At 33.7% G+C, this 24,731-nt stretch overlaps 1 protein-coding gene across 3 annotated transcripts in view; it reads right to left on the bottom strand.

The window, feature by feature from the left end:
* The window catches only part of NLGN4X (neuroligin 4 X-linked), a 331,168-nt gene that overhangs the window by 195,590 nt on the left and 110,847 nt on the right, over window positions 1–24,731 (bottom strand). For 2 of the 3 annotated variants that reach the window (XM_044666980.1, XM_044666981.1), the window contains exons 2-3: window positions 5,042–5,101; window positions 1,279–1,431 (exon numbers count right to left, since the gene is read on the bottom strand). In XM_044666980.1, coding sequence (XP_044522915.1) covers window positions 1,279–1,431; window positions 5,042–5,101 — 213 coding nt within the window. The remainder of the gene's footprint in view (window positions 1–1,278; window positions 1,432–5,041; window positions 5,102–24,731) is intronic. The other variant, XM_044666983.1, reaches the window with a different exon arrangement.

Below are 24,731 nucleotides of genomic sequence, written 5' to 3'. Positions count from 1 at the left end.
AAATCAATTTACATATTTCTAATAATATAATATGTCTGAAATGGGTCAAAATTGTGAGAATTTTAGACAGTTTTATCCAACATTCCTAAATTAGATAGATTAACTCAACATTTTCCCCATATGCTTAGTTTACTGCACATTGCAAATTGAGTTTATAGTTACTATGAAATACCTTGCAAAAATCAGTATTTTAGATCAGCATGCTATCAACAATATCTACCCATTTATGAAGTAAATTCCAATTATGCTTCTTATTTAGGTGCATATCTTTTAGTTATTTTATTTGTTTATCACTAGATTTTACCACCGGCATTTTCAACTGCAAATATAGCATTATTAAAAATGCTATTTTTCTGTCTTTTAAAGGCATATGCATTGTATAATACACATAGGTTTCTCCAAAGATGTGTTTTATATTTGTTTAAAAGACATCTTTTTTGATTATTAAAATACAACTATAGGCCACACTACTAGGGAAAACACTTCTTTGGCTCAAGAAAGGCAAACATTAAAATGTCTCACTCCAAAAATAAAACTTAGTTTCCCCCAACCTAGTACAGAATGACAATTAAAGAATGCAAGGAAAATAACAACAAATATAAGCCCAGAAGTTTACATTGCATTACCAATATCCTTACATTGTAAACTGTAGAAAAAGTCCAATAAGCAGGTCAACTCTAAATTCTAAAACACATAACCTAACCCTGATTTTAGTAGAGAAATATATAAATCAAGGTATTCCTTGATTTATATATTCCTCAATTTTTTTCAGGTAAAACTCCCAAGTCAATAAATAACTGGGAAATTGGATTAATGACTTGTTAACTTTATATTTCTATGATGTTATACTTAATATTATTAGGAAATTGAATTTGAATTTCATTGGATATTTATAATTTTTGACTACTAAATATGGGCATATTCTGTGTTGCTAGTCAAAATGATATTAATACTGGCCCAAAGGCAAAAAGGTACTTTTAAGTTTAATTTAATTGGATAAGCATGAAAAAACTATTTGATTTTAAAGAAACAATTTTGGAAAAATGTATATACATCATTTTTTGCCTTAGAAAAACAAAATAAGATGGATAAAATTAAGTAATAGCATTAAGATTTTAACTTTTAGTTTAAAGGAAGAAAACATATTCAACATCAAAAATTCAGGCAGATGAAAAATATTTTTTCTAAAAGGGTTGAAGTAATTCAAGGACAATAAAGTTTTCCCATCAAAACGAGCCACATTTGTCATTTCTATTATTATTAAAAAAAGCCACTTACCTAAAACTCCCAGTCTGTAGTTCAGGGTTATGACAATGACATTTCCATAGCTTGCTAGAATGCTTCCATCTATCATGTTGCCAGTTCCCTCCATGTAAGACCCACCATGGATATAGACCATGACCGGCTTCCTACTGTTCTGATCATGAATGTCTGGAAAAAAAAAGATTCAAGCAAGAACAATACAATAAAGCAATATTTTTTATTTCAAATTGCATGCTTTAATGAAAATATGCAAAAAGGCATTTATTTCACAATAGTCAATCTCATCGTCCCTTGTACACTTGCAGTCATATTTTAGATAGTAAAATTGACATTAGTCTAACATTCTTTGCCTTTGTTATACAACCCATATAATGTTATGTGCACATAGAAATTCTCTTTCATTGTAAAAAACAGGGAAATATCTGGAAAAAAGAATGCATGTGTATGAGGAGAGGGGCTATATATATGTATACGTACATATATATGTATAATATATCTTGCAAAATATAGCTTTTGGGGTAAAACATGTTTTCACTGTTGTTTTGACTCAAGTAACAAAAATTTGGAGATGTACATATGAGCTATTGTTTAGAAATGCTATTATAAAATTTGAAATCATCTAAAACATCTTCTCACAGCCTAAAACCAACTGTTTAAAATTTCTGAAAACAGAAATGCCCTGGTGGATATTATAAGGCTCTCATTACATAATAGATAATGGAAATATAAATAACTATGGCTTCTCAATAGTTTATAAATTCACAAGAAAAATGATTATCTAATAAAAAAAGTCTTCCGTTTGTTTTCTGAAGGTGACAGTTTCTCATGTTGAAAATAAATAGGAATAGAAAAATATCCTTCATTCAATCTGGCTATGTAAATGTTAAGCCTCACTTGTGATGATATAAATTATTGTGGCGCATGTCCTTTGAACACTCTGTGATGTGATTTTATATGCTGGAAAAAAATTCAAAGAATATTCTGAAATTATCACAGATAATTGAAATCTGTAGATTGTAAATTGAGTGTGCTTTTCTGAAAAGCTTAAATCATCAGTTTAGCCTAATGAAAATATCCAGTTAGTTGTTAAAAGCTACTCTACTTAATTTTATGTAAAATGAAGAACAATAAGAGAATTCTACCATATTTAATATTCTCCATTGTCACAGACTCTCTGTAGTTAGAGTTGGAAGTGACCTCAGACACCATCTAATCTAATGCTCTCATTTAAGACAGCTAATTTCTTTTGGCCATTCATTCAATTTAAATTTGCTATGGCCATTGGAAGTATTTTGAAAGTCTTCACTTTATTAAAGTAAAATTCTATGAAGGTCTTCAATTAAAATAATATGGCATAGTGAACAAAGATTAGGTCTTAAGAGTCAAGAAGGCCTGGGTTCAAAATCTGTCTCTAATGCACAGTAATTGTGTGACCTTGGGAAAGCTAATCTCTCAATGTCCCAGACAATTGTTTAGTGATAAAAACTATAGATGAGTTGATGCCTTAAGTAAAGACTGATATTTATACATGTATTATTCTTCAATTGGGCATAAGTTTGTTTGTTTTTAATGAATGTCCTGAATTGAAATATATTCATCCTATTTAATTTTTGGAAAATGAGCATAAACTTCACTGAGTTTTTATGATGGTGAAAACTATGATGTAAATAATAACTATATAATTTAGACATTTATTCACTGATAAGAAAATTCAGATTAAGCACTACATACACAAAGTATGATTAAAAACATGTGGCTCTACTATGTTGTTCACAGTAAGGTACAGGAAAGAGTGAGATGTGTGCAGACACAATGTATTTTTAAAAATAATTTCTCCTATTCTCTCAATAGAAAATGCAAAGTTATATAAAAATCATCCATTGCGAAAATATTTTTCCTACGTGTCAGCTAAATGATGACTAGATATTCTTTTCTTGACATTCTTCAAACATTCTCCCATTTTGATCCAACTCATATTAATGAAGTCAGAAGCTGATCTATTAATTTAAGGTGAAGATATGAGTAGAGTGCAAGGGTGTAGGGGAGAGGAATATAAAGATATCTACATTTCATATATATATACATATAATATGTGCATGTTAATGTATGTGTATAAAATATGTATATATGTGCGCATATGTGCATATCAGATTAACATTTCTTACCTTTAATGAAAAATAGAACAAGGTTTTCTTTCACTTGAGGAAGTAATAACCAGATGCCACATCATTTTCAAATAAAACCATACCTTTTTGGTTTAAATGTAAATCAGACAGTATTTTTTACAGTGGTAATGGCTGCATTTTGAGTATTTTGAAAGTAGCACCTTAAAATAAAAAATAATAGTATTGGAATGAAAAAGCATTGAAAGAAAATTATTAGAATAAGTGGAGGAGCCAAAGAACTACCACTAAAAGCTAGTGAAATTATAGTTATTTTGGACTCACTACCACAAGGGAGATTAAGTGGTAAACACAGTGTAGATGCAGGCAATACTATTCTAGAGTGTAGAAGAGCTGTTATAGAACTGTTGTAGGCAGTGTCAGGGCTATGAACTTAAGGCCAATGGTGAAATAATGTTAAGAAAAGCATGAGCAATAGAGCAATGGGGGCAAAATGTTTTCATCACCCAGTACTTGATTTATGGAAGAAATCAACAAGGGCAGAAATTGATAAAATAGCACCTTGAAAGGAGTCCACTGTGCCAGCAGGGATAATTCAGCATCCCACTTACCAGCTTTAAATTATATTCTGACCCTAGAACCAGAGGTTCACCAAAGGCCTTCGTTTTTTCTGGTAAATAAACTGAGCGCCAAGTATTTTAGTATTGAGGTAGGAGAAATGTTCTTTTACCAAGCATCTTCTACAAGTAAGGGTTAACCTAATTATGTTTAAAAACAAAAATCATTCATCATGCCAAAGGGCAGAATACAATGTACTAGTTGTCTGCTTGGCTTCCACATACCTTCCATCTTTTAAAAAAAATGGTTGCATTTCACCTCTGGTGTATAGTCTGTCATATAATTTGGGATCCTTCAAGAAGAAATTTTCCATAGCAACAAAACATTTCAACGAAAAGTATTTTCAAAATAGCTGTTTTTGTTAAAAAAAAAAAAAGAGAAGAGAGACAGAAGAATATAGCTAGATTTTTGACCTCTTTAAATTCTTAGAAATCCCTATTTTCTTTCAAATTCTGCTAAGGAAAATAGTCCTGAAAGAAATAATAACATCTCATTAAAACACTTTTTGGTGTACTTCACTGTGAACCATATCATTTGCATACATACTCTATTTTAGAACCAAGCTATTTGGAAAAAGAAAACATTGAGTACCTGAAGATATTTTAAGGCTATTTAAGAATCCTAAAATCCTATAATTTACATTGTGTAGTTAAAGAGGAGAGTCACCATTTCAAAATATAAGATGTATGAACTTACAAAATAACTTTTTGCAAGGAAGAAAAGGAAGCACACATGCATGTTTAAAACTCCATTTTCTCTTCCTGTGTAAGAGTAAAAATATTACTTGTTGTAAATAATATTGTGTTATTTATTTCATACATATTAGGAATAACCTAGACAAAACTCATTAGGAAACTGAAGTCATTCTCTATGTTAACTGGGTATTTAAAAAATGAAAACGGTCTCCATACAAGAAGAAATAAAGTAGTACATTAAAATGTACTTTACTTTTTTCAAGTAAGGGAGGAAAAAGGACTTTGAAATGAAAAAAATCATAGTCATGCATCAGGGTTGAGCTTTGAAAAAACAAAAAATACCTTCATCTTCACCACGATCATTACTGGTTATATCATCTGCGCTTTTCTTTGTGTTGGCTCCTGGGGTCATAGTGAGGAGGAAAATAAAGGGAAAAAAGAGAATTCAAAAACAAGAGTTTTGCAAAAAATTAAAAGAGAGATACTAGCCAAAAAAGAAAATGTAACACAAAAAGTTAAAATCTGTTACATTTGAATTTCAAAAAAAAGGATGCAAAATGCATACAAACATAAAGATGTCAAGAAGAACAAATCCAAAATGTTATTTTAAAAATATATAGAATAATATATCTTGTGAAAATGCAATCTGGGGGTTCAAAAGTGTGATAACTGCAAAAACAAAGTTAATGGGCGATTAAAAAAAGGTAAAACCAATCTAGTCAATATATTAAAATTTTAAATATTAAGAAATGTACATGATTGATATATGCAATTTTCTGCCAATTTCAAACTTTTACCATGTCAAATTTTGTAATGTTACTGAATTTACTCTGATCACAATGTTGGACAAAGGTTAAATTAAAAAAAACACATTTCAGAAGTAAATATGAAATTTATACAAGCAAAAGGGACTTACTGTGCCTAGAATGAGTTGAACTCATTTAATAAGACTAACTAAATAAATTTTAACTGAATTTTCTGAAAGCAAAAAATTTTTTTTCAAGTTGAAACCTCAAAGTCAGTCATGAAATTGAATCATTCTATCTTTAATCCGTAGGAAGCATTAAGCTATATGGCAGAGGAAAAACAAATCCTCAGTTTTTTTACTATATAGAAATGCAAATCTTATACATGGGAAAGTTCTGTTTTGAAATAATTATTCATTAATGGAGGATATTAAAAATAATTTGTGTTGCAATTAGCAAGAAATTTTTATAGCCTTTCTCCCCTCTAAGATGCTTCATTAATAGAAAATATACTCACCTGGATCACCACATATATACGTTTTTCACATTTCTATTACATGCGCAAAATCAAACAGAGAATTGATACAATTATAAGAATAAATCATAGAAAATATACATGCTGCTCTAGCATGAAATGGCCAGGTAATGGAGATATAATTTTTTTTATTGAATTTATTTGGATAATTGGCTCAACTCTCCATTTTCCTTTGCACTTTAAAATAGACTATATCTACCTATATATTAATAGATATATACATATGTCTAAATTAATATCAGCTGCTTTTTTAATATATTATAATCTTTGAACAAATTTTCCCTGTCCTCCTTCTTTCCTTCAATGTTACTGCCTTTCAGAGGATGAGGGAATCCCAAATACTTCTGAGTAATTAGGCAACTTCTATGTTTACAATTTTCTCAAAATGACTAAAATCCTTAAAGGATAAATAATTTCTGAGACAAACTCCAGAAAACAAGAATAAACTTGTTTTCTAGGAAAATACAACTGGATATATATTCATTTATTCACCTCCAAAAATTGTTTGTTTCTTTTACATAGTTATGGCTATGGTGTCTGTGGTCCAAGGATAATACTTCAGTGTCTTTAGAAAGAAGCTAATTCATAAGCTACAATATTGTTATACTTCTGAATATTATTTTTTCTGATGACATATTACAAGCCACAAATTTAAAATAGCTATAGTTCTTCTAGGAGATTCTTTGTATATACAATCATAGGAAACTATTCTACTTTTGCTTCTTAAGTACTGCTTCTCAAATTCATATTGCCAGTATGCATAATTTTTATATATATATCAATAATTTAAGACAATTGACTTATTTGAAACTGGCTCTTTTAATAAAAATGGACAACATTACTTTTTTATTAGTTTACTTTTCCATTAAAAAAACAAAACTATTAGGGGAAGAGAAAATTACTTCTTAAGTTCATGACATGAATTATGGAATGCAATGTCTCCATAATAAAGCTACTTTAAAACTAACAGAACTCCTACTTTAACAATCAACCATTCAGTCAATCAATCAGTACTTATTGAGTCACTATTATTGTAAGAGATAATTAATAAAGTTGCCTAATTAAGGATAGAATGTAGTCAGATGCAGGCTGTATTGAGTAAGCTGAGATTTCTGCAGGGCACTTTAAAATCCAATACCAACCAATACATAATCAATACTAGGTTGATATTCCTCATAACACTATGTGCCAGGCACTGTGCTAGTTGTTGATGATTTTTAAAAAAATCAAAAATTTTCCTATTTCAATTTACCTGGCAAAATTGCTTCCTGAATCAATCATTTGCTAGAGGTAGGTACCTAAGGTTATAAATTTTATCCATTATTATTTAGTACACTTCCAGAATTCAACTTTCAAATATACAATGGGGCAACTTGTTCTCCCAAATTCTGTACTAAACCTCTCTTCTTCCACCTTCTTCCCTCCACCTTCATCTCCCTCTCTGCCCCCAAGGCTTAAACTCTAAAGAGAGAGGACAATAAAAAAATGGAAGTCAAAAGATGATCAGTAAAAAGTTAACATTGGACATAGAATGGCTTGGAAATGGCCAAGAAACAACATGGAGGCCAGATTGTTGGCATGATATGGTGAAAATTCATCTATTATAGTTCAGAGTCCCAAGACAAGAGTCCAGGTGGGTCTGCTGGAAGGAGGATGCCTATGGTGAAGTAAACACAGTAAGGACATGGCTAGAAAATAATATTGAGGCCTTGGAGTAGTATATTAGCAACAAAATTAGATACTGGGACTAGAGGCAAAAAAATAATCTATTTATTCAGTGTGTACGGGTATGATTACAATGCATTTCTTCTGATTATTGCGAATAGTATAAGTGACACATTTAGACCCTTCCATTTCAACATCTAATATACAATACAGGAAAACATTGTTATCTAGAAGACTGGATGGATTCCCAAATATATACTCAGGAAATCAAAGTATTTAAGTAACGCAATTAAAAAGGCATTTGCAAATAAGTAACATAATTTTCTTTGGGTTTTTTTAAACCCTTACCTTCTGTCTTGGAGTCAATACTGTGTACTGTACTCCAAAGCAGAAGAGTGGTAAGGGTAGGCAATGGGGGTCAAGTGACTTGCCCAGGGTCACACAGCTGGGAAGTGTCTGAGGCCAGATTTGAACCATGGACCTCCCGTCTCTAGGCCTGGCTCTTAATCCACTGAGCTACCCAGCTGCTCCTAAGTAACATAATTTTAAAGGCACATGAGAAGCAATCTTAGAGATATGGTAAAGGGAAGAAGATTCTGAAAGACTGGTTTAAAAATCAGAGATTGATACTTTCACCAATAATCAATCAGAAGCATTTACTAAACATCTACTATAGCAGGCATTATGCTAGGAACTGGGATGCAAAGATAAAAATAAAAATCTTTCTTTTCAAGAAGTCTATAAGGAAATAAATGAATGAAATGAATGAAAAAATTTATTAAGCACTTACTATGTGCAAGTATAATGCTAGGACCTAGGGAGATATATATATATATATTCCTCCAATTAAGATATAGACTATTTGACAAAAGGAAATATTACAATATTTCCTTAATTCCTCCAATTAAGATATAGACTATTTGACAAAAGGATTTCCTTTTGTCAAATAGTCTATATCTTAATTGGAGGAATATATATAATATTCATTTGCAGGGTATATGGAAAATATGAAGTACTAAGTATTTACTAGTAAAACAGATAGCAAGGCCCAAAGGTCCTTAGGTTACTTAAGTAATTAAGACAACAATGCTGAGGAACTGATGGAAACAGAAGCAGGGCAGATGGCAAAGTCTGGAAAGTCTCTGGAGGCAGTGTCAGGTGGTAAAACCTAGAAGTCCTCCATCTCATCAGAATGATGGAATTTTTGATTTCCATCTTATTCAAACCATGTGAACAATCAAACGACCCAGAAGGAAGAGGGACAAAACCATCTTGGGTGAATTCTGGCAAGGTCCCTAAAGGTCACAGTAAAAGGCAAAAGAGTCTGTAGAGTCAGCCCAGTAGTTGTTCTTCCCATGTTTCTGCATCCTTACCCTACAGGCAGAGTTCTAAGGTGGCCTGGAGATGGTGAAGAAAATTAAAAAAAAATGTAGGGCACCCTAGCTAGTGGTGGCTGTTTCTAAGTCTGCCATTTTGAAAGGGAGACTTAACATATAGACAAGAGTGTTTACAACATTTACAGGAAGTAAATACAAAATTATTTGGGGAAGGGAAAATAAGTAGCTGAGGTAGCAATCAGGAAAAGCTTTATTTAAGAAGTGATAGATACTTGACCTGAGCTGTGAAACTAGGGAATTGATTTTGGGTATCAGGTAACCTATAGGCAACCTAGTGATAAATCTTTGAAATTATTTAGACCCCTGGTATAGGACAGGAGACAGGCAGTCTGTAATAAGATTTATACTCCAAAAACTACTTCTGACTTCAAAAAATCTATCTCATTTGTACAATCCAGGTTACATATGCTGAGTTTTTTTGTTCCTGAGACCATTTTCTAACCAAAAGAGAGCATATATTAAGGGAAAAAATTGTTCTTTCCTAAGGGCACTTCTTTTTCAAGATACCAATGAAGATTTTGAAAAAGGAACAGCATGTCAACAATTAAAATGTCTCCTTATTGGAAAATCCAATTCTCAAAATTTCACTGAATTTTAAAAGTAAAAAAAAAATCTAAGTGATCACATAGGAAAAAAAAACCTTATCATTTTACTAATGAGCAAATTGAAACAAAGTATTAAATTGACTTTACCCAAGATAACTAAGCTGTTTGGTAGCCTATCTGAGAATTAAGAAAGTGGTTGTAGTGGAGTCCACTACACCTGGAGTCAAGAGAGACTTGGGTTTTAATCCCAGTTCCCAAACTTAATTAGATTATGGGTATATTATGGCCTATTATACCACAGTTTCCATATCTGTCCCTGGTGCACTGCTATTAACATCCTAGTTCAATATATATGCTGATCAGTAATCAAAAATGCTAAATGATACTAAAATGAAAAGAGTTCTAACAAAGTACAATAAAAATGGTAGACCACCAGACACCAGAGTATGTTTTTTCTCATAATGCCATACTTCTTATAGCTTTCTGGATTGTTTCGTTTTATTTTGCTTTAAGTAAATACCAGGTGTATCTTCTAAAAGTGATTATTTTAAATGAACAATCACATTAAGACCACTGTTATGATATAGGAAGAGAAATAACCAGAAGGCCCAAAGATTCTCCCCTGAAATTAACCAAATAAGATCCTTTCATCTCAACCATCTCCATATAATAAGCAGTAGCCTGAGACAATTTCCTTTACTCCAACAGAAATCTACCTCACCTAGCAATTAAGCAAAAACCTTGCTTTACTTAGTACTCTAAATTAAATGCCAACCATATTTGTAAAATGTGTGTATAAATACATAAATTGCCAATAACTCTTAATAGATTATAGTTGCAATGGTTTAAAAAGCCACAAAAGGACCCTCAGTTTGATATTTAAACTGATATATGTTAATTGTTCTCCCAGTAGCAGAAAATGATTTTTTTCCTTTTTTATTCTGAAGGGAAAATTAATAACTGAAAATCTACTCGAATTACAAAACTAATCAACCTAAAAGTCTGGTGCTACCTATTTTCCCAACATAGTCTGTTAATTCCAATCATATATTTGATCTAATTTCTCTTTTCACATTCTCCCCTTCCACTCTTTCTGGAAAATAGATTGTGTCAGTATGAAAAAAGTTAAAGTTTTCCTCTTTGGGCATGGAAGACTTTTAAAAAAGATGGCAATTAAAATAGATCCACCAAGGTCTCAATTATATGCTCCTTATTTTGAGCTCAGATTATTCCAATGTCTTATAGATAGCTACTGAGAAGCTGCTGAGAGACAGATTTCACGTAGAACAAAATTAATCCTGTCACACTCAAACACAATTTTTGATTAGCATTTCCATTAGTAAAGATGCTGAGCTCTATTCAAAACTTAGCATTAAAAAATGTCACTTTTTTCAAAAACCAAAAGATTTTTTAAAATACATTTTATTTATTTATTTATTTATATTATTTATATAATAATTAGTATTTAAATATATATAAAATATTTATAAATAAAGACATATTTTATATTACCTTCCTCACCGCCTCCTCTTGATTGTGTTTAAGAATAGTTTTCAGTTTGAAGAATTTACATTGACATAGGCAGTGTTTTATGTGGATACAGAAATAGTAACTAAATTATAACATTCTAAATTTGATGATTTTTTAAAATATATGAACCTTCCCAAAACTAACTAAAGCTTTGAGGCTCAGGGTTGTAGCTAACCTACAACCTCAAAGCTTACTAAAGTTTGCTGCATAAAATTTTCTAACAAGAGATTTCCATCAATGGAATGAGAAGTCCAATTAAGCAGTGATCTCTCTATCACTGGAGATATCCAAGAAAAAATTAAATAATGACTTGTTTCATTCATATATTTATTTATTTAAACTATTTTCCCATGCTTACATATTTTGTTTTTTCCCTCCTCTTCTTCCATATTCCCTCCTGGATCCAATAAGCATTCCCTATACATATTTCCATGTCAGTCAGTTCTCAGATGACTGGCCTTTAAAAACTATGGTTGGTTCTCAAATGAATTTCTCATCCACTAAATTCTTATTTATAGAATTTAGTGGATGAGAAATGGCATGCAAGAAGATGTTTCTTTTTTTCCTCAAAAAGATTTCAGAAATTGATGCATTTGTCCTTTTGAAGCAACAAAATGTTTACTACACCATATTGAAGACTAGGAAGGAATAATGACTCCACATCACTCCAATTCTCTCATTTTAAAAGTGTTAAGTGGCTTTCCCTTGATCATATAACTAAATAAACTGAACTTCAATCTTCTAGCTTCAAATCTACTATCCTTTCCATAACACTACAATGTTTCTAATGTTGCTAATTTCTATCTTAATCAATAACCACTGTTGATACACTATCCATTATTTTCTAATTTATCATGACTTTCTTAAAGTGCATTTGAACTAATTTTCAAAATCAGGTGACTAGTTAGATTTATCATAATCCAAAAGCATAATCTCATTTTCTATTTGGATCTTAATCTAATCATTTAATCTCTTATAAATCTATAGAGTATTTGTTTTGTGCTATCCAAGCAGATTACTCTCTCCTCCATACTAAAAGTTCCTCTAGGTTTTGATAAATTAGTTCTAAATAACAATCATTATCTGAAAAAGGTATTGTGTTGATTTCAGGAAAACAAAAAATTAAACAATCCAACTTTCTTTCTTTAAAAATAATAACTGATATCCATATAGCTCTTTAAAGTTCACAAAATTACTTACAAAGCAATGTTTGATTTCCATTTGATCCTTACAATAACCTTGTAGGATATTTCAAGTAAATATTTTTATTCCAGTTCTACACATAAGGAAATGAGACTCAGAAAGGTTAAGTGTCAATAATAATCAGGAAACTAATAAGTTACCAAAAGTCAGATTAGAACTCACAGATCATATGAATCATGGTCCATTTTTCTTTCTCTGAATAAGAGGCATAGCTTCAGAAATTTAAATAATCCAAAACATAGTATAAATATTTTACAGGCTTGTGGCTTCATGCTATCCAATTTTATTTACTTTATGAGAATATCCCCAATTCTTGTCACTTATTCTTATTAAACTATTTTCCAAGGTTTCATATCTTTTTCATGTTTTCCTTATTTGCTTTTTTAATAAAGATATATTTCAAAATCAGTTAGCTACCAATGAGGACATATTAATATGTTTCATGTGCTCAAGCCCTGTGCTAGATTCTGTGACATAAAGAATCATGTGCCCTTCCCTCAAGTATCTCATCATTTAGATTTTTTTTTGAGGGGGTGGGCAAAGGAAAAAGACAGTAATATCTCTGAAAAAACAACAGGGCATAATGGAAAATGAGCTGAATTTATGGTCATAAAATTTTCATTCAAAGCTTTCTTATTGTGATTATTTATGTACAAATCAAATAACCTCTAATCACCTGAATGTCTTAATCTATAAAATGGAGATACTGATACCACTTATCTCATGGGAATATTGTAAAGAAAGTGTTTTATAAATATGAGTCATGATTAGGAGGCAATAGCACTATGCTATGTGCTACAGCGTCAAGTATCATTAGAATAAATAGGAGATGGGGCAGCTAGGTGACACAGAGAAAAGTGCCAACCCTGGAGTTGAGAAGACTTGGGTTCATCTGACCTCAGATACATCTTAGCTATGTTACCCTGGGAAAATCAATTAACTCCATTTGCCTAGCCCCTGACTTTCTGTCATAATTATTACTAAGGCAAATATAAGAGTTTTAGTAGGAGGAAAGAATATGGAGGATAGATGAGTGAAGCCTTAGGGAAGAATGGTTTCATAGGGAAGACTGCACTTAAGGGGAACCTTAAACAATGTTTTAAGACTAGGATAAATAAAAAGGAATGAAAGGGGCAGTATTAATCAAATCAATTTAAAAAATGAAAGCACCAAAGTCAGAATGATCATGAACTTTCAGTGGGACCATGAAGACAAAAGCCTTGTGAAAATTCGAGAATAGTGGGGACTGTAGATCATGGAAAATCTTGTAGGAAATTGGAAATCTTTCATTTAAAATGAGATATGTTATTTCTTATTTATAGTACACTAATTTCTCTTGAAATACTGTGGGATTACTAATATACTTTATTTCTAGTTTAAAAGTTCTTGTTTCTCTTAATCTTTTGCCTGTAGCAATACATTGAATCATTATCAGATATTCTTGTTGAGTTCCATCTTTTTCTCAGAAATGGAATTCCTTTACCCTTAAATACAGACAAGGCAACAGAAATCAAGAAAAATGTCAAAACATTGTGTATTGATCACAGGGTAAGCTATTCAATCATCCTTCAAACTTCCTTTACTCCATTAAATTTTAGTTTAGAGTAAAAAAAGTCAGATGTCTTCTAAATAGTTACAATTCAGTGGCTGGACCAATTCCCTACCTCAGTGCCAGAGGATATAGCTAGCATTCACAGGTTGGATGACTTGGAAGGATAAAGCAAAAATTATACCAGTTCTTCAAAGCTTGGATAAACTCAGAGGGAAAAATAAAATAGATTGACAGGGGACTGATATTGTTCTTTATGTTATGACCTCTTTTATCTTATTCTATCATTCAGTAGCTGTCACAGGGGACATGAAAATCCCTTCACTTACTTAAAATACTGTGGCTTTAATCAAGATTTTGGGAGCTTGAAGTACAAGTTCAGCTGATAGGCTAGAGATAAGCTTTGTGCCATTCTGTATGCCTTCATTACTTCCACAATACAATAAAATGAAAGAAACTTTTTAGTCAAATCAGAGCAAATCGTAGTATCCTTTCATCAAGCACATTGAGTAAAAATGGAGCTAATGAACTGTCTAATAATAATCCTTGTCATATCTAACAGTTTTAAAAAATAAGATGATCATCATATGTTCAACCTGCTGAACCTGCTTAAAAGAAAGAATTTAGGCAATTACATATGTAGATAAAAAAGATCCCTAAATTCCACAGATCACTTTGGCATAATTGGCTATATAGAGGCCTGGAGTCAGGAAGATCTGATTTCAAATCTAGCCTCAAACACTTATCAGTTCTGTGATGTTGGGCACATCAATTAACCCTTATTTGTTCTTCATCTGTAAATGGGGGCACAGTGGAGAAGAAAATAGCAAATCACTCTTGTATCTCTACCTAGAAAATCCCATGGACTTTCCCATGGGGTCACACAGAATCAGACACAATTGAAAATCTGAAGGTCTGAACAACAACAAAAGAAGAGTTTCCTAACTAATGCATATGCAACACAACAAGGTTCCAAAAAGACTTCACAAGTTTGTTATTGTTAACCTCTCCACTTCAAACCAACTTTCTTGTTTCAATCTGAGCCCTGTTTGCATCAAAACAATTTCAACTTATGGATGGCCAGACACAAAATCTCTGCCATGCACACATCCATGGTGAAATGAAAATTACTAGGATACAATGGCCAACAAAATATAAAAGGAAGAGACATTTGAAAAGGAAGATATCTGGCATGTATTTTTGTGTGTGTGTGAAATTTGTACTAATACTTGATGAATATCATAACTATGCCACTAAAATCTGCATCTACAAGTAGCGTTTACACTGACTATTAATTCACTAAAGCAAGAATTTCAGCTTAGAACATGAATTCACAAAGAACAAAAATCATTTTTAACAGCTTGTAAGTAATTTAGAAAGATGATGTTTTTCCCAATTGTCTATGTGGCAGACTGGAACTCAATGAGTATGCTGGTTCAGAACATTACTGAGATAGAAAAAAGCATCCCAGTTACTTGCTAGTGGAAAATAGCCAACCCACTGTTTGTGGCTCAGATGGCATGAAATAATTTCAAAACTGAAGAGAAAAGCTTTTCAAAGGTCATCTCTCTCTGCAATGACAAACTCTTACTACTACATATTTCTATCTAGAAATGGAAGATTTCTTAACAGCCAATATCATTTCATCATTCTTTTATCATCTATCATATAGACTTTCATTATAACACTATTAAAATATGATTAAAATGAATAATTTCTCAAAGAATAACAAGTAAAACTGGTTTTTAGGATTAAATGCTTCCACAGTTCCTTAAAAATTACATATGACTAAGTAATTGGCCAATTACCCTTTCATAACCCAGAAGTATACCATCAAAACTAGTACATACTATTTGGTCAAAAATTTTTTTTGTTCTATAACAAGGTCTCTTCAGTAGGGCAATGTAATTTGTAAACAATAACAATAATTACCTAGATCAAAGAGTCTACCTAGATGCTGAGCAGGTACAGAAAACTAACAGTACACATTTTACATTAGAGTAGAGCACCAATTTAATTAATTTTAATGTACACTCAAAACATTAAATTATAGAGTTACTTAGTGAATAGGGAATATGAGTCCTCATTGCCAGTGGTTATTCCTTACTACTCAAAAGTTAGCCAGACCAAATATTTGGAATAATAATTATTATTTTTGTCCTTCATTTAAAAAGGGACCAATGACATCAATGTCTTGACTGGAATCTGAATTGGATTTAAGTGGGGCAGAGTTGCATACTCTCTCTTCCAGAGTCATCAAAATTCAGTGATAAGACAAAAAGTCAGGCTAACTGGATAGAGCCTGAGATTTGAGACCTTGGAGTCTTCATTGTATAACTAAGCTCTAGGTGCTCCACAGCTCTTGCTTCAGCCACCTTCCTGGCCTTTGGTACAAGTTATTCTCATCTGCCCATTCCACCAGAGGAAGTCTTCACATGCTTGTGAATTCTAGGTAGACTCTTTGGTCTAGGTAATTGTTGTTATTCCTTGATTCACAGTTATCCTCAACCTGGTTTAACCTGTTTGCTGAGCTGGTTTTGCCAGGGTGCCATAGTTTCTTGGACTTAGAGGTGAGAATCTGGTAACAGATAGATAATAAGTATTGAAAAGGGCTTGGCAAGCTCTTATACCCTGAGGTGCTAGTCTTCCTTGTATACCCCTTCCATTTCCTGGAATACCTTTAAGGTTCTGAAAAGTCTATATTTTCCCATTCTCCAGTTTACTGACATTTGCTTTTATATAATACACATTTCTACACAAATCTAAATGGCCAAATTGGAAGGGAATAAATGACCAAAAGGGCACAATAAGAAAGAGTTCCTTTCATCTTCCTCCACTATATTTTACCATCCAATACAAAGAATATTAACTCAAAAATATTTATAGCATATCTGTTTGGTGACAAATAATTGGAAATGGAGGGGATGGCCATTAATTGGGGAATGACTGAATAAAGTTGTGGTATATTATGTAATAATATAGTACTATTAGAAATGGCAGGCAGGATGCTTTCAGATAAACCTGGAAAGGTTTACATGAATTGGTGCAAAGTGAAAAAAGCGGAACCAGGAAAACACTGTACCTAGTAACAGCAATATTGCATGATGATCAACTGTGAATGACTTGGCTATTGTCAACAAAATAATGAGTCAAGCCAATTCTGAAGGGCTTATGATGAAAAAAGTTTTTCACCTATAGAGAAAAAACTAATAGACTTTAAGTGCAGATTGAAGCATACTTTTTAAACTTTCTTAATTATTCTTGGTTCTCTATTTTGATCTGTAGTTTCTTTCACAACCCATGACTAATATGGAAATTGTTTTGTAAGCTAGAACATGTATAACCTATGTCAAATTGTTTACCTTCCAAATGAGGTGGGGAGGGCAGGAAGAGAAGGAGAGTATTTGGAACTTGAAATTTTTTTTAATGTCAAAATTTTCTTTTACATATAATAAGAAAAAATTAAATGTTTTATTTTAAAAAGAACACTAACTGCACTCTATATCCTTTCTAACTAGTATTGGATTTTAGTATCAAGTGTGTGAATTGATCTACAGAAAGTCAACAGAATATCAGGAATTTCCAGGGATACCTGACTATATCTAATAAACACAGACTCCAACATTTAGTTTTTAATAATTCATGATCTAGCTTCTGTCTTTCTTTCTGGGCTGTTCCTATAACCAACACTACATTTTCTACTTTCATACCTTTGCAGAAGCTATTCCTCATGCCTGGAACGTGCTTCTTCAATACTACTTAGGAGATGTTGATTTTGCTGTGTAGCAGGGAAGAATGTACTTCTTAGTCCTGTGCCATACACCATACCATATCCAACAACACCTCCAAACAAATATAGTATAGGCACTAGACCAAATCCTGATTAGAAAATCCAAAATAGACAAAAATACAGTTCTTTTCCCAGCCTGGAGAAGTCTGTGGACATTGGGAATGAGATTCTATATAAGAATTTCTGTGCAGAGCATTCAGTGCATGGAGAGGCTGTGCTCTTTGGCAAGAAGAGTTTCTAAATCTAACCAAGAAGGATCTGATGTTTATGGAGTGTGTGGAAATAGATGCCAACTGGCAGCTCTCTTCCTCATTACCCACTTCCAATCCACAAATCCAGAGGAGGGGACATGCTTTTAGGGATATTGTTTCAGGTAAAGGACTGGGAATAGGCCCCAGGAGCAAGTTTAGAAGCAAGCAGCAGCTATGTGGTTCTGAATCTGGGAGCAGAGTAGGGTCTCATTTCTAGGTCAAGTCTAATCTACAGTAATACCAGACCAAAAGAGAACCCTCTCCAACCTAGGAAGTCTACAAGTGTATTGCTGAGATTCAAAGTCTATTTAGGAACTTGCACAGCTCAGACCAAGAGGGCAGAAACTGGACTTTTCCCTAGATCATCTTAGAGATTGTGGTAACAGAGATTATGGTAACAAGATAGAAACCTAGAGTGGGGCAGCTAGGTGACTCAGTGGACTGAGAGCCAGGCCTAGAGATGGGAAGTTCTGGGTTCAAATTTGACCTCAGATACTTCCTAGCTATGTGACCCCAGGCAAGTCACTTAACCCCTATTGCCTAGCCCACTCTTCTGTCCTGGAACCAATACATAGTATTGATTCTAAGATGGAAAGTGAGGGTTTTTTTTTTTAAAAAAAGGTAAAAACTCAGAAAAAGAGAATGACTCCAAAATACCAAGAGAGCCAAAATTCAAGAATTCTAGCTCCAAGAAAAATACTGCAATCAGTTAAAAGGAGAACTGAAGCAGCAAGAAGCCATAGTCAGGATCACACATTGCCAGGGACCACTACAAAGGAACAGAGAGCTTAGAATATGATATTCTTGAAGGTAAAGTAAATATGGCCTCATACTCTTACAATATGTGTGACTTAGGGCAAGTCACTGACCCTTGTTTCCCTCAGTTCCTCATCAGTAAAATGAACTGGAGAAGGAAATGCTCCAGCATCTCTGTCAAGAGAACCCCAAGTGGGGTCATAGAGAGTTGTACATGACCAAAAATGAACAAATGACAACAAAAATGCTGTAGAGAAGCTGTAGGATCAAAAACAATTTTAAGGCAGGACAGTGAACAAATCAACCACAGATTTGAAACAGATCTGCATCAATAAGAAGAGTGAGACCAAAAGTTATTTGGCTCCAAAATCACCTGGGAGATTTAGCATCTCAATAAAAGTATGTCAAGAAGGGTAAGTAATAAGTAGTTCATTTTGCCTGCATTTTGAATAACAGTGAACTTCAGTCATGTGAAAGACAATGGTGGCAGAGAAACAAGGAAATCAATCCTTGAAAGTAGTTTATGACACGAAGCTTTATATAACCTTATATTACCTAAATGTTCTTACCATTAATAAAAATCTAGTTTAATGATGCTCAGGTAGGTATTTCCCTTAGACTAAGTGATTTAAAGAAAGATGTCCCATAAATAATTCAGATACTCATCAAAAATTAACTACTATTTCAAAGTAATTACAGAGATAGTTAGAATCTAAGTCATGCAAAATAACCAAGGAAAAATTTAAATAGGCCTAAACTAGAAGAACTCACACTTTAGCATTTTTAAAAATCTAAGACAATATTTTTTTATTTCCCAAAATCCAATCAGTTGACTTTTAACACAGGAAGTAATATTTTGTGAGAAGAAAAATATAGAGCATACTCAGATGGCTCTGTTTCAAACTTATACAACTGTCAGAAAGTCCATAATGCTGGCAGATTCCAATTTAATTTATTAGTGATTTTCTAGAATCTCTAGATTCCTTTAAACTTCAAACTGATTTCCACCTTTTCTAATCTTTCTTATTGTTAGAGCTGATTCCTTTAAGAAACATGTATTTAATATCTGATAAAATGTATCTTCTCTAGCTTCTTAATAGAATGTTAGCTCCCTGCAGACAGGAAATTATTTTTAATTCTCTCTTTTGATTCCCTAGCACAACAGCTTTTATTATAGGAGCTTTTTTTGAATTACCATCCCTTAATCTCTGTTTATCTCAAGATACCTCAAATAAAGTAATAACAGCACCCTGCCTCATAGGGTTGTGGTGAGAAAAATGGTTTTACTCACTACTGACTATTTATTGATTATTGTTTATCTAATTAGCATTTAAGGGGGATGGGTGAAATGTGAACTATAAACTTTGAGAACTACCTCTCTTTAATGGACAGCAACTGGGAAAGTGGCTGGAATCAAATGAGATCCCCACAAATCACAAATGAAATGAGATCCTATTTGCTTAGCACAGCGCCTGACCTATAGTAGGAGCTATATAAATGCTTATGGGCAGCTCAGGGGCAAAGTGTATAGAGTGCTGGGCAAAAAGCCAGGAAGACTCATCTACTGGAATTTCTATCTGTCCTCAGACACTAGCTGTGTGTCTCTGGACAGTTCATTTAACCTTGTATGCATAAGTTCTTCATCTGTAAAGTGTGCTGGAGAAGGAAATGGCAAATACTCCAGTATTTTTATCAGGAAAACCCCAATTGGGGTCATGAACAGTTGAACACAACTACAATAACTAAACCGGGGCAGCTGAGTGGCTCAGTGAATTGAGAGTCAGGCCTACAGATGGGAGTGTTCTAGGTCAAATCTGGCCTCAGACACTTCCTAGCTGGGTGACCCTAGGCAAGTCACTTAACCCCCACTGCCTAGCCCTTATCACTCTTCCACTTTAGAACCAATACACTGTATTGCTTCTAGGATGGAAAGTAAGGGTTTTAAAAAAAAGAAATAACTGAACAAAAAACAATATATAAATGCTTATTACTGGCACCTTTGAAGACTCCCCACCACCATATCTGCTTACACATACAATGTCAAAAGACTGATCTTTTACCTGCTACAGTCAGTTTTAGCTTGTGATCAGCAAGAGAATAAATACATGTTATTAAAAGAGGAATCTCATTTTAAAAATGAGGAATGACTTAGGGTCTATTATTTTCATTTGGGGAAAACTTAAAAAGAATACAAAGTGATTTTAATATACAATATGAACATGACAATAGGGATAGGACTCAACTTATTATTTAATTGGTATAGGAAATTATCAGGTGAGGAAACTTCCTCTTAAAATGCAATAGTGTTTGGGGATGCCAGTTTGTGAAGCAAAGTTAATGTGAAAGTAACTCTGGGTTCAAGTCTGAACATTTGCACAAAGTTTCCTTCACTGCTCAAAACAATGATGCATAGTCATCTCCCAGCATTCAGGGCATACTGCGTCCAAGAGCTTTGATGAGACCTTCTTCTCCTGCCCTGACAAAAGGCATAAATGGTTCAAAACCCTTTTCAGGGAGAAATTCAGAAAAATAAAGAGAAAGGATTTTAGAAGTGACATAGAGGTGAATGCCAGCTCTTTAACATGTCGCTAATTTCCAGCTTGCCTCCCTAAAGATTACTTCGGGGAGTTTGAGGACTTTCTCTCCTGTTAAATAATGATATTTTGCTCCCATTATGAATGTTCCTTCACTCTTTTCATCATCTGGCATATTCTAACTTATATGACTTCTATAATTTCTGTTATCTGCTTGGGAAAATGGGCTCACTATTTGTTGAATTTTTTTCTCTAAGATTTCTGGGGAATGGGTGAAATGGGAACTATAAGTTTGGGAAACAACCTCTTCTTAATGGATAACAAGCAAGAAAGTGGTTGGAGTCTAAGAAAATAATCATTTCCCCTTGGGCTAGGAATAGTAGGCAGGAGGCAGGTAAATAAAATGTTAGTCCAGTACCTCTTATCTGAAGAGAGGGCAGTAACAAATCTTATGATTTCAACTTCTGTTCTCCTGAAGGCAATAATTAAATTCTCATTTAAAGAAGAGTGAATAATATTCCCAAGATATCTATTAAAGTCTCTCCATGAATCATGTTTAGATAAAGTTACGTGGATATACATATATACTACATGGACAACACACACACACACACACACACACACACACACACACACACTTTATTTCAACAAAAGCAAAGCTTCAAAGTCCCAGGGTGAAATTTTTCTCGGAAAAGAGCAAGTTAATTTTCTGGTAAAGAAATAAAAATAGCACTGCATGTAAATCCTGTTTTGCTTTGGTAAACACTGGCTGTGAGGCAATAGTGTAGGAGAACCTGGGGATAAACATGGGAGCAGTGCCTCACAACTCCAGCCTACACTGATTCAAATTCCTTTTGTACTCATTGTCTGCACAGTACAATTAGTACCTCATTAGAGACAGTCATTCTCTAATTGTTGATACCTTGCAATTTTGCATTTTACTATGTACTACTTTATTCTCAAAAGAACAAAGAGCCAGCTAGGTGGTGAAGTGAATAAAGCACCAGGCTTAGAGTCAAATAGATAAAGTTCAAATATGGCCTCAAACACCAGCTGTGTCACCTTGAGCTAGTCACTTTACCTCTATTTACCTCAGTTCATCTGTAAAACACCAGATATGGAAATGGTAAATCACTTCAGTATCTTGGCAAAGAAAAACCCAATGGACAAAGTCCATGGGGTCATAAGGAATTTCACATAACTGAACAAGTTCTCAAACTGCTCAATGTGGGTATATTTTGTTTTCCTCTCCACTAGACTTGAAGTTGTTTGTGGACAGTAAGCATTCCTTCTACTCCGAGGCCCTTGGTAATCATGAACATACTTGGTGAGTAGCTGTTTGCTGAATGCTAAAAAAATGTTTAAGCTGCCTGAAAATATGGGAATAGACATTGGGAAAACTAGAGTAAGGTTATAGCAATAACTGAAATTGGAAAGAAGTTCAAATATTCTTTAAAGATATTGAGTGGGGATTCTGGGAAGATGGTGGCTTAGATGGGGCAAATCTTAAGACCTTTGCACCCTTTCCACACCAAGATAGAAAATAAAGCACTTCAAGAAGAAAAAGGACCAAATCAAACAACAGGACAGAGCTGGGGGATCCTACTGCTGGACAACTCAAGAGGTACTGCCAAGAAAAAAGTTTGAATTCTTGAACTGTTGGGTCTGAGGGTACAGAAGGGGAATCCCAGGACCCCTCCCCCATGAGCTGTGCAGTATCTCCAGCAGCCGCTGAAATCTCCAGGTGGGTGGGGTGCACTGGCCCAGAGAGAAGGCCTTACTGGCACTGGACTTGGGGAGTTGAACACAGACATCAGGGAGGGGGCTAGAGGAGAAAGTCACAGAAAGACAGCAAAAATGCTCATAAGATGGCAGCTTAGATGGAGCAAAACTTCAGACCTACTGGCTTTAACACACAGAGATAGAGAACAGAGCGCTTTGAGAGGAAAGAAAATCAGATCTAATAGCAGGACAGAGCAGGGGGCCCCTACTGCTGGACAGCTCATTAAAAACACTCCATCTTGTCCCCCCAATTTTATTTTTCCCCTTGAGGTTTTAGCCTCAGGGCACATTAAGCAATACAGACTAATCCAGGCTTAATTCCATCAATGGGACAGACAAGAAGTCTTCAGAGGGCAGGGAAACTCCAATATCCCCTCCTCATAGACCGCAGAGAACCTAACTATAAACCTCCATTGTCAGCTGGGGGAAAGATCTTTCATTAAAGTTCATTAAATCCATCTGTTTAAACTAGGAGAACAGAAAAGGAAAAAATATGAGTAAACAACAGAAAAAGAGAAAAGAAATGACAATTGACAGCTTCTTTCAAGGAAGTGAAAAGAGAGCAAATGAAACAGAAGAAGAGGAAGAAGTTCCAGTACATTGGACACAGCCTTTGGAAAATCTCAAAATTCAATTAACTCAAGAACTTCAGGAACTCAAAAAGCAATCAAGAGAGGCTGAAGACAATTTGAAAAAGGAAATACATGAATTAAAACAAAAAATAAAGTCTTAAAAGCCAGAATTGGCTAGCTTAAAAATGATGCAATGAAGGCAAAAGATGATCTACAAAGAAAATCAGACCAGAAGGAGAAGTGTGACCAAAAAGCCAGGGATGAAATTCAGTCTTTAAAAAATAGAACTCAACAAATAGAAGCAAATGACTTCACAAGGCATCAAGAATATATAAAACAAAATTTAAAAAATGAAAAATTTGAGAATATGAAACACCTCATTGATTCAACCAAATATCTGGAGAACAGAGCTAGAAGAGACAATTTAAGAATCATTGGTTTACCAGAACATCAGGACAAAAGAAAAAGTTTAGACATCATCCTACAAGAAATTATCTGAGAAAACTGCCCTGACATTCTTGAACAAGAGGGAAAAGTGGAAATTGAAAGAATCCACAGATCACCTTCTACATTTAATTCACAACTGACAACTTCCAGGAATATTATAGCCAAATTCAAAATCTACCAGACAAAGGAAAAATATTACAAGCTGCTAAAAAGAAGTCATTCAGAAACTAGGGAACCACAGTTGGGATAACACAGGATTTGGCTGGATCTACATTGAAGGACCAGAAGGCATGGAACATAATATTCAAGAAAGCAAGAGAACTGGGTCTACAACCAAGAATCAACTGTCCAGCAAACCTGACTATATTATTGCAGGGGAAAGTATGGTCATTCAATGAAATTGAGGACTCCCAAGCATTCATATAGAAAAACCCGAGGTTAAATAGAGAATTTGCTGCTCAAACACAGAACTCAAGAGAATGGCCATAAGGTAATTAAGAGAGTGGGGGAGGTGGGTTGGGGAAAGGGAGGAACGGGTTTGAGGGGGAGAAAAAAATCTTTTCATTAAGGGACCCAATAGGTTCAATTGATGTATATCCCTAGAAGAAAAGAAGATATTGGTAAATATTAAAAATTGTTGTTATCAAAGGGTAACTAGAATAGGTTTACTTAGAGGGAACAGTGACAAACTGTATAGGATGAAATGTCAAGGTATATATATATATATATA

Source organism: Gracilinanus agilis, chromosome 3, assembly GCF_016433145.1.
Source record: "Gracilinanus agilis isolate LMUSP501 chromosome 3, AgileGrace, whole genome shotgun sequence".
In the NCBI taxonomy this organism is placed as follows: domain Eukaryota; kingdom Metazoa; phylum Chordata; class Mammalia; order Didelphimorphia; family Didelphidae; genus Gracilinanus; species Gracilinanus agilis.
This window is presented reverse-complemented; position numbering and strand designations above follow the sequence as displayed.